The sequence below is a fragment of the Megalobrama amblycephala genome, linkage group LG1 (assembly GCF_018812025.1).
Source record: "Megalobrama amblycephala isolate DHTTF-2021 linkage group LG1, ASM1881202v1, whole genome shotgun sequence".
In the NCBI taxonomy this organism is placed as follows: domain Eukaryota; kingdom Metazoa; phylum Chordata; class Actinopteri; order Cypriniformes; family Xenocyprididae; genus Megalobrama; species Megalobrama amblycephala.
Window position 1 is genome coordinate 31,848,864 of NC_063044.1, and position 11,594 is coordinate 31,860,457.

At 39.4% G+C, this 11,594-nt stretch overlaps 1 protein-coding gene across 1 annotated transcript; it reads left to right on the forward strand.

Moving 5' to 3' along the window:
* LOC125267763 (tripartite motif-containing protein 16-like) lies at positions 1–9,290 on the forward strand. The gene is made up of 6 exons (XM_048189697.1): positions 1–671; positions 4,630–4,725; positions 4,822–5,055; positions 7,970–8,129; positions 8,249–8,296; positions 8,520–9,290. The coding sequence occupies exons 1-6, from the start codon at positions 99–101 to the stop codon at positions 9,032–9,034; spliced, it is 1,626 nt and encodes a 541-aa protein (XP_048045654.1). The 5' UTR covers positions 1–98; the 3' UTR covers positions 9,035–9,290.
* Positions 9,291–11,594: the final 2,304 nt, after the last annotated feature.

Below are 11,594 nucleotides of genomic sequence, written 5' to 3' on the forward strand. Positions count from 1 at the left end.
ACACAGAAGCAGGAAACAGGAATCACATGAGTTCAGAGAAACAGAAACTGAAGTGCAGATGAGCTTTTGTGTGTCTGTCTCTGTATTCATGCAGTAAAATGGCAGAAGCCAGATTTTCTCAGGATGAGTTCCCTTGTCCAGTGTGCCTGGATCTCCTGAAGGATCCAGTGACCATTACCTGCGGACACAGTTACTGTAAGAGCTGTATTACAAGCTTCTGGGATCTGGAGGATGAGAAGAGAGTCTATAGCTGTCCTCAATGCAGACAGACCTTCAGTCCAAGACCTGCTTTAGGTAAAAACACCATTCTGGCTGAAATGGTGGAGAAACTGAAGAAGACTAAACTTCCTGCTGACTGTTACGCTGAAGCTGGAGATGTGCAGTGTGACGTCTGTACTGGAAGAAAATACAAAGCCGTCAAGTCCTGTCTGGTGTGTCTGGAGTCTTTCTGTCAAACTCATTTTGACCGTCATGAGGAATATCACTCTCATAAACCACACAAAGTGATCGATGCCACTGGACGACTGCAGGACATGATCTGCCATAAACATGATAAACTCCTCGAGGTTTTCTGTTGCACTGACAGGAGTTGTATATGTATGCTGTGTATGATGGATGAACATAAAAACCACGACACTCTATCAGTTGCAGCACAGAGGACAGAGAAACAGGTATGAACGTTAAAGTAGACATTGATGAAATAATGCTGACCCATATGATCAGGTAACATCATTCAAACTGCAGATGTTAGCAGACGTGAACAGTAGCTGCAAGTGGACTTTCACTGCTGAGCGTATTTGTACTCCACATTTGAACTTAACAGAAAATATACTGAAAATGCACCGTAAACATACACTATATTGCCAAAGGTTTTGGGACGCCTGCCTTTACGTGCACATGAACTTTAATTACATCCCATTCTTAATCTGTAGGGTTTAATATTAGGGCTGTAGTCAAGTCCACCTTTGTCGAGTCCAAGACAAGTCCAGGACTAGTTCAGACCGAGTCAAGACAGAGTTCAAAGAGGTTTGAGTCCAAGTCAAGACCGAGTCCAAATGAGACAGTCGAGACAGAGACAGAAAAAAAAAGGAATCCTCTTCACATAACTATTAATAATTTATGTGATGCGAGAGACAGCATATGTTCTATTCTAAGATAATCATTTTGCATTATTATTTGTAATGATCAAAAGGCATGTGCAGAGTAGCAACAATGTAGGATCAAATAAGGCCATTTTATTTAATTTAGGTAAAGCAATTTCACCAAAGTTACATAAAGCTGAAGTGCAACTTCACATTTTCAGTCTTTTTATTATAGTGTAACAATCACATTTTGGGCTACCAATGGAAAATGTAAAAAAAAATAACAAGCAACATAGGTGTCACCAAAAAAAAAAAAAAAAAAAAAAAAGACATGTTCCCATTCTTGAACTTATTACTTAAAGAATCTATAGTCCTAAAGAATCCATAGTAGGCCTACAAAGTAACTAAAACAATAAACCAGTGGTGTTTTTTGCAATGACAATGACTAAAGTATGCATAGCTGCCTGCTTGTTTTTAAATTCACTTCAGCTGTGGTTTCCAAACATTTTAGTCACGTACCCCGAGGCATTTAACATTCTTCTGCGTACCCCCTCTCTTCCACTTAGACTGCTGCAGTCACACCTTTTCCATTAAGAGACAATATTTTCCCCATTAAACTGATTGTGCATTAAAGTGCTTATTTTTTTACCTTTATAAATACCTTTATAAAATAAATAATGTTTTAAATTAAAAATGTCCAAAAGAGAAATAAGCAATGATGTTAAAACAAGTGATACTTTTAAATATTAAACTAAAACCACCAGTAGGTGGTGGTAAGTCACTGTTTTAATGAGTGAGTCATTGAGTCATTCATTCATTCATTCATTCAGTAACGAAGCAAGATGCGGTATTTTTGAAAGGATATTTGAATCATTGACTCTCATGTTTTTTTCACAGCCACAGATTCGTTCACAAAACATCGATATAAGTCGCAATTCTGCTGTGGATTTTGTTGGAACCAGAGATGCACCGATTGCAATTTTCTTGGCCGATTCCTATTTTCTTTCTAAGAACTATAATTGACAGCATTCAAAATTCTACTTTTCTTCAACATAAAATTTTTGTTTTCTTAAAAAAAAAATTAAAACTCAGTAATAAAATAAGAACAAATTAAAAAAATTGCAAACAACAGCACAAATAAATGTAATAGAATAGAAAGCTTTTCAGGTTAAGTAGTTTTTTATTCTGGTAAGAAATACTACAGAAATTAAAGTAATCAAATGTAAAATAACACATCCAGTGTTATTTTACATTGGTTACCTTAATTTCTGTATTCTGTATTGTAAATATTAAATACAGATTTATTCTTACCATTAAAGTTATGAAACGTATTCAGTCAAGAGGAGAAAGTGATTTTTTTTGTCTTTTGTTCTTTAAATAACATGACAGACAGCAGCAGGAATATTGGACTGCTGTCCCTTTAAGAGTTTTGAAAGGACCCAATACTGTCACACAACACATGTTCTATTTCTTAGCTATTTAGCGATCCAAAACTGACTGTATCTGAATAATTGCCAAGATGGGCATTTTGAAATAGTTTTGTATGTATTTGACCTTTTAAGCACAGTTAGTCACTCATTTTGGTACTGTGACTCTGTTTGACTTCTGTCTCTGTTTGTGACTGAGTGTGGCTTGTTCGCTCCACTAATATAGATCAGTGGTGCGAGCGCTTTTGGTGTGAGTGCGAAACCTGCGGAAACCGGAGCGAATGAGACAAGTGAGAGAGAGGAGGCGCTCGCGTGGGTGTGTATCACTTCACCGTCGAAGAGAGTAAGAGCGCGCGACTGACGTTATTGCCTGTGCAGAGCCGCTGGTAACAACGGATCGTCTCTGAATTGGAAAGACTGCTGGACTCGGTTGAGACCAACTAGAACTTTTGGCGAGACCAATGACCAAGTCTGAGTGCAAATACCAACAAGCCCGAGACAAGTCTGAGACAACAGAAAAACATCTCGAGTCTGGACTGGAGTACTACAGCACTTTTTAATATGGAGTTGGCCCACCCTTTGCAGCTATAACATCTTCAGCTTTTCTGGGAAGGCTTTCCACAAGGTTTAGGAGTGTGTTTATGGGAATTTTTGACAATTTTTCTAGAAGCGCATTTGTGAGGTCAGGCACTGATGTTGCCAAGAAGGTCTGGCCCGCAGTCTCCACTCTAATTCATCCCAAATGTGTTCTATCAGGTTGAGGTCAGGACTCCAGTTGAGTCAGGCCAGTCAAGTTTCTCCTCACCAAACTCGCTCATCCATGTCTTTATGGACCTTGCTTTGTGCACTGGTGCGCAGTCTTGTTGGAACAGGAAGGGCCCATCCCCAAACTGTTCCCACAAAGTTGGGAGCATGAAATTGTCCAAAATGTCTTGGTATGCTGAAGCGTTAAGAGTTCCTTTCCCTGGAACTAAGAGGCCAAGCCCAACCCCTGAAAAACAGCCCCACACCATAATGCCCCTCCACCAAACTTTACACTTGGCACAATGCAGTTAGGCAAGTATTGTTCTCCTGACAACCGTCCATCGGATTGCCAGTCAAAGACGCATGATTCAGCACTCCAGAGAACATGTCTCCACTGCTCTAGAGTCCAGTGGCGGTGTGCTTTACACCACTCGACGCTTTGCATTGCACTTGATGATGTAAGGCTTGGATGCAGCTGCTCGGCCATGAAAATCCATACTATGAAGCTCTCTACGCACTGTTCTTGAGCTAATCTGAAGCCCACACAAAGTTTGGAGGTCTGTAGCTGCAGAAAGTAAGCAACTTCTACGCACTGTGTGCCTCAGCATGCGCTGACCCCGCTCTGTGATTTTACGTGCCTACCACTTCGTGGCTGAGTTGCTGTTGTTCCCAATTGCTTCCACTTTGTTATGATACCATATGGATGTTTACATTTGATTCTGAGTGAGTTTGAGGCTATGCTCCGTGGCTAAAGCTAACATTACACACTGTTGGAGAGATTTATAAAGAATGAAGTTGTGTTTATGAATTATACAGACTGCAAGTGTTTAAAAATGAAAATAACGATGGCTCTTGTCTCCGTGAATACAGTAAGAAACAATGGTAACTTTAACCAATTTACAAATATCACTAAAAATATCATGTAATCATGGATCATGTCAGTTATTATCGCTCCATCTGCCATTTTTCGCTATTGTTCTTGCTTGCTTACCTAGTCTGATGATTCGGCTGTGCTGCTCCAGACGTTACTGCCTGCCCTTGTCTAATGCCTTTCATAATGTTGGGAACATGGGCTGGCATATGCAAATATTGGGGGCGTACACCCCGACTGTTACGTAACAGTCGGTGTTATGTTGAGATTCGCCTGTTCTTCGGAGGTCTTTTAAACAAATGAGATTTATATAAGAAGGAGGAAACAATGGAGTTTGAAATTCACTGTATGTCATTTCCATGTACTGAACTCTTGTTATTTAACTATGCCAAGATAAATTCAATTTTTAATTCTAGGGCACCTTTAACAACAAGATTTTTTGTCACATGATGATTCGGTGACAAGAGTATAATCTGACTTTTCCTGTTATTGGTTTGTCCTCCAGAAACAGCTGAAGGAGACGCAGATGAAGATCCGTCAGAGAATCCAGCAGAGACAGAAAGATCTTCAGCAGCTGAGAAAGGCTGTGGAGTCTCATAAGGTGAGTCTGGAGAAGAAGAGAAGTTTGAGACGTCTCAGTTTGGACTCTGTAAGTCCCGCTGAAGCCACTGTGTGATTGTGATGTGTGTCTTAACAGCGCTCTGCACAGACAGCAGTGAAGGACAGTGAGAGGATCTTTACTGAGCTCATCCGCTCCATTGAGAGAAGCCGCTCTGAGGTCACACAGCTGATCAGAGATCAGGAAAAGGCTGCAGTGAGTCAAGCTAAAGGACGACTGAAGCGAGTGGAGAAGGAGATCAATGATCTGAAGAGGAGAGATGCTGAGCTGGAGCAGCTTTCACACACACACCATCACATCCATTTCCTGCAGGTAACAGATCTAGAAGTAGACTTGAGCATGATCCCCAGAGAAACATTTCATGTGAGCAGAATGAGCTGGTAACTGAAGTGATTATCTGTGTATGTGTGTGTGTGTGTGTGTGTGTGTGTGTACAGTATTGTTTCTTCACTTTTAATAATGCAACAGTAATCTATTATTTTTTCAATAAAACAAAGTGCTTTATTAAAAGTTAAATTAGCCAAGCATATATTAAATTATTGTTTAGTAATACTACTACATATTCTAAGTAAATGAAATTAATGATTACAAAAAAATGAACAACCAAAAATATCACATATTAATGCCTTTTCATCACACAAATATGAATTTAGCAGATTTTGCACTTAATTTTGTGAATAAAACAAAGGCTTTAATGACATTCCCAGTACTTTTAGAGTCCAATTTACTTGATATAACACAGCTAAGATGGTGATTGAGGCATTTAATCAGGATTTATATGATTTGAAATATTTCATGAGATAGATGTTGGTATATTACTAAATTTTAGATTTTACTTCCACATGTAAATGAATTACTTTCATGTTTTCTGGACAAAAGTTTTTTTTTTTTTTTTTTTGATCGATGCCACTTGTGTTATTTTGCTGTTGCTGTAATTCATTTTTTAAATATATTTCAATCATGACAACTCTTGGAAGATTGTTAGCATGGTAATGGATATGACAGTGTTAATGTATTTGGTCTTGGCGGATTAGATCTGCTATGCTACCGCTGAATTGCTGCTGTTGTAGATTATTGCTGCTGCTGCAGAGCAAGTACAGGAACTTGCTACTGCCAATACATACGCCGATACGTTGCTGCGAGTAAGACATAGTTCTGCTGCACAAATAGCATATATCAATAACCCATAGCAGATCTATACAGGTGGAGCTGGGGAAGGTGGAGGGTTTTAACCCTTTAACACATACGATCACACCGGTGTGATCAGTCTTGTCTGGCCCCAGGAGCGTACGATCACACCGGTGTGATTAGAACGTTCAGTGCATTGCGTGATCAACTGCCAAATTCAAATGTGTGTGCGCCCTGTGGCTGGCGGACGCGCAGCGCTTTTCATATATTACATATATGCAGTGTTTTCAACCAAATAATGTTTATTGTAGATTTCAGACATTTAAATACACACGAGTACTAACAAAACAATATATTTAGAGTTTGTAAAATACACAATGGTGTCTATAGAAGCGGAAATAACAACACTTTCCATTATAATTAGACGACACGTTTTATTCATATCAGATACACATTGTGAAAGTAACTTTAAAGCTTACTCTATTCTTCCCCAGTTCACCGACTCACTTACTTTCATGTATTTCGGGAGAAGTGGATAAATTCACGGGTTGTAAATCCAACAGATCCGATTCTCTGTGCGGCGCAAACTAACATGGCGGCGCCCATCGCGCATATGGCTCAACTAACATGATCGTTATAAAGGTGTTTAAACTGCAAAACACATCCACTTGCACATATTTGTCAATCGGAATATTAGATATTTCATGCTATAGTCAACAAATTTGTGAATATTTTGAATAACAAAGGAAAAATTAAATGAAAGCAGATTATCATTCATACAGTGCTGCGGTGTGTCACATAACAAGCAATGACGCGTCACCATGGAAACCATAAAGTGATACGTTCTAAATAACGGTCGCTTCAAAAAACTCACGCTGGGGGGTCAGCCAGAATATTTAAAACTTACGTGCGAAAGGGTTAAAGGAACTCTGAAGCACGCTGCAAACTGCTAGTGAATGTAACCAGCCATTTGCATTACAGTCCCATCAGCCTGCGCCCTCTAGAGTTTCATGACTGAACTATGTATAATTTCAAAACACTAAATATTTGGATTTATGACCGCAGTCTTTCTAATACAGTGGTTTTCAAAGTGTGGGGCACGCCCCCCAGGGGGGTCACAGAGGTACTGCAGGGGGGCATGGTAGATCAGCAGAAAAAGAAAAAACAGCCTTCGCAACAGTGGTCAAGTCCGTGAATAGCTGCTGGAGGTAGCTGCCTTTATAAAGCTGCACCAAACAGCAATTCCACTGAATCATTCTTTTTCAGACCGTTGACTTGTCACCGTCTCAACGAGCCTGACATAGAAGTTCATCAGCAATAGAAAAGCACCTCTTCAGCGGACGGAATCAAGTTGCTATTGTGAACGTGCTGTTCCACTGCCGTGTTCCGGCGAGAAGACGTACGAGCTGAGCCTGTGATGCGCTGTCAAAAAAGCTACAGAGCATCACTGAAATATTTAGATTTTTTTGGTTATGATTCATCGGCATAACAAAGTGAAACTATTGCAGGTGTTTTTCAGATTTTGTACTGATGTTCTTGGGGGGCATGACCAAAAAAGTCTGAGAACCACTGTTCTAATACATTTAAAAAAAAAAAAAAAATCGTGTCTGTCTTATGCTAATATTGAGCTTAAAAGGACTTAGTATGTGTTGAATGTTTGCTACAGTGCAGTGCGATTATGTTACCATGGTAATGTGAGCATTAAGGTGCTCATTGGCATCCCCTCCAGCTGGTGGGGACCTAGACAAAAGGCTAGTTCACCTGTGCCTAGAAACAGCCCTGAATGTGACACCACTGATATGCTCTGTTACATTTAATGAAGTTCCAAACGCAAGTTTGGGAGAAGCCTAAACATTTAGTCCCATTTCAAATTACCCCAATAGTAATTTCGACCACCAATCTCACACCAGCCTTCGAGTAGACTTTATTTTTAAAGAATAATGGATAATGAGAATAATAAGAATAATATAGCTGATGCTGTGAAAGTGCTGGATTGAGGTGAGTAACTAAAGATCAACAAGAGCTGCAGAGATCTGATATAGAGCAGGTTATTGGCTGAAGTGTGGAGCTGATGAGTTTTGATTTGTGTTTTCTGTAGAGTTTCCAGTCTCTCTCAGCACCTCCTGAATCTACAGATGAACCTGACGATCCCTTCAGTTCTGTCTTCTCTTTTGATGACATGAGAGAATCTGTCCATCAGCTGAGAGACAAACTAAAGGATTTCTGCAAAGAGGAGATCAAGAAGATCTCTGACAGAGGTAAAGTCCTGAAGATTCATCTGCTCTCAGAAATGATCCTCCATCATCTCATGTCATATAGATCATCATATTAGAAATGACATGATAATCACACTCTTCATATCTGTTGATTTCCACAGTCACTTTTACCAACATTGTTCCCAGGACCAGGAACAACTTCCTACAGTGTAAGTCACTAAGAAAACAAGCAGAAAAACTCACTTCATGTTCTTCCTGTAGAAGGTGAAATAAATTATGATAGAAGAGTTTTATAATTGATCATGTAAATGATGATTTGCACAGAATATCTGGTCATCTGTACTGAGACACCGATGATACATTGAACATGAAGAGTTCAGCTACATTAAAATAAATCAGACAGATTCATAATTCCTGTTTTCTTTCCATCAGATTCCCATCAGCTCACTGTGGATCTGAACACAGTGAATAAACTTCTCAGTCTGTCTAAGAGTAAAAGAGTGATTAATAACACTGGCACAGAGCAGTTGTATCCTGATCATCCAGACAGATTTGATCCAAGGTGGCAGGCGTTGTGTAGAGAGAGTGTGTGTGGATGTTGTTACTGGGAGATTAAGTGGAGTGGGAGTGTGTATATGTCGGTATCATATAAGAGCATCAGTAGGAAGGGACTAAGTGAGTGTTGGTTTGGATATAATGACCATTCCTGGAGTTTGTACTGCTCTTCCTCCAGATATTCATTCTGGCACAATAACATACGCACGGATCTCCCTGTAAAGTCTGTCAGCAGTAGAATAGGAGTGTATGTGGATCACAGTGCAGGAACTCTGTCCTTCTACAGCGTCTCTGACACAATGAACCTCATCCACACAGTCCAGACCACATTCACTCAGCCGCTCTATCCTGGGTTTTGGGTTGGTTCTGGATCATCAGTGAAACTGTGTTGATGAACCAGAATAGATTTTAGAGAGATTTTACCCACAACTCTTTCATTCATTCATTTAATTAAGTCTCCATTCCTGGGGGCAAACAAGCAAACATATCTGTAAAATAATCTTAATTCTGTGGGAAAATTATTTTTTGCAGTTTAAATATTGTATTATATTTTATGTTGTTTAATGGAAAATGCTCTTTCTGAAAAGATGTTCTTTCTATGGCTTCCAAGTATCAACAAATAAATTAGACTTGAATTGTAATGATTTATGACTGCTGTTTATGCCTAATGATTGATTTAGTGTTTGTAATGAATAAAGGTTTTATATATATATATATATATATATATATATATATATATATATATATATATATATATATATATAAAGATTAATATAAGATTTTAATAAGAATATATTAAAGCTGCTGTTTTTCCTCTTTGTCGCCATCTCTGTTTGAAACATGCGATTGCAGTCAAATGCGGAACAGTTATCTGTATGTGCGTTGTGCGTCGGCAAGGCTCGTCAGCGCGGATGAATCTAATGCTTGCTGTCAGTCACCGCACGGTGTGGATACTGAACTTCAGAATCACAGATCCTACATCTTGAAAGTATGACCAATATAAGAATTTCACTGGAAAATATAATCTGAACAAGTAAGTAACATGTTTGCCACTTTTGTTTTGACCAACTGAGGAAAAAAGCATTAGGCCTACAATAAATCGTGCTGCAATGATGATTAAATCTAACGATCGTTTAGCTCTGATCATGCCAAACCGTGCAAATTATTATTACTGTTATATTGTTCTCAAATTGTTATTGTTAACAACATCAGCACTGCGTGACTATGTGTATTTAGTGTGTAGTGTTACCTGTAGATTTCAATGTCTGTAGTCACTCCACAGTCCAAGTCTTTTGCTTTTTGACTACGGCTGAATCTCCAGTTGTCAGTGATGATTGTCATTTGGATCTTTCTGGATTACAATCCGCCATCAAAATAAGTTTAATTATTTCAGCTGCTGTGAGAACAGGCTATAAATGTGCCTCTACCGGCAGCGTCCTCACGTGATAAAACCGATTGGCCTGAACTCCTTCCTTTGTTTACGGACGTGATATAATGACGCACAGAGGAACTGCTGCATGCTTGAATTTCCCGCAGAAATCCGCCATGTCGCTCTTATTATAAAACATTATTGCAAGCTTACTGTTGTGAATCGAGACAAGATAATTAGATAGTTTTGAACACTGGCTGGTTATGTACTTGTTGATTTTGGATAATTTTTAACCAAAAAAAGTTGCGGACTGCAGCTTTAAGATTTTAATTATTTTGCAACCAAAAATCCACAGCACACAACTTTAATCAACTCTCATGAATTTCTTTACTGAAGGCAAAGAGTAAGGATACACTATAGCCTCGTTTCCACCGCAGAACCTTTCTCAGGAACTAGGGACTTTGGAGTGGTACTCGGTGTGTTTTGACTGCAAGGACCAGGATCTAAATGAAGTTCTGGATAAAATTTTCCCCTCAGAAAGTCCCTGCTTGCTAGGTAGAACTTTTTCAAGTTCAGGATCTTTCTGGGGTGGGACTTGGGTGTTGAACATGCTGGTTGGTTGACACCACGCAGCATTTTATTTCAACCACCATTTTTAAAAGTCTGTTGCAGTGTTTGCAGTAACAGTTGTTTGCTATTCGAATCAACAATGGAGTTTAAAAACTATGACCAATGGACCGACAACGAGGTTCAGGCTTTATGAAGCTTATATGTGGAGGACGAAATCCAGCGGGAACTGGAAAGCTTTGCGCAATCCTGCGTCACCAGACTAGTACTTTAGATCGCAATGGAAACGCAGACAACAACAGGTCTGGGGGGAAATTGTTCTGGGTAATTTTGGTGGAAATGGGGCTTATTTCAGGTCAGCAGACCTTTCTCTGAAAACAACAAGAAAATAACTTCAGAAAGGAGGATACATGGTCTGCAAGAAGCATTTTGAGAACACAATGATAATAGCACTTTGACTTATTTACTATCACTCATATACAACATTAATATAAACACCAATACTTATAAACATTTGTAATTTTTCTTAAAGGTGCCCTAGAACAGGGGTTCCCAAACTTTTCAGCCCACGACCCCCAAAATAACGATGCCAGTGACTCGCGACCCCTACTATACCCCCCACCGGAGGTGGTTAAATTATACAAACGTTGTGTGCAATGGCGCACACGCACGAACGCCTGTTTCACACATAGGCCTAACGTTACTCTGTTTGTGGTGTGTATTTTTTCCGTGCCCATATTAACGGATTAGAGCGTCCAGCACATGGCGTTCCACAAGCGTACCGTGCAGTGATCATTTACAGGCACAGTTATTTTTGCTGAGCTGCACCGTGCTGAATTAAAACGATAGTGCACTGTTCGCATTAAAATAAACACGTATTGACGCGAAAAACTAGTAATTTCACCATATACCTATAATTTAAAGTCTCTGTTACACAGTCAACATGGCTTTTTTGCCTCGGGTAAAGCAAGGAAATGGGCACATTACCTGGCATTTAGGGAGGGGAGATGTAAAGA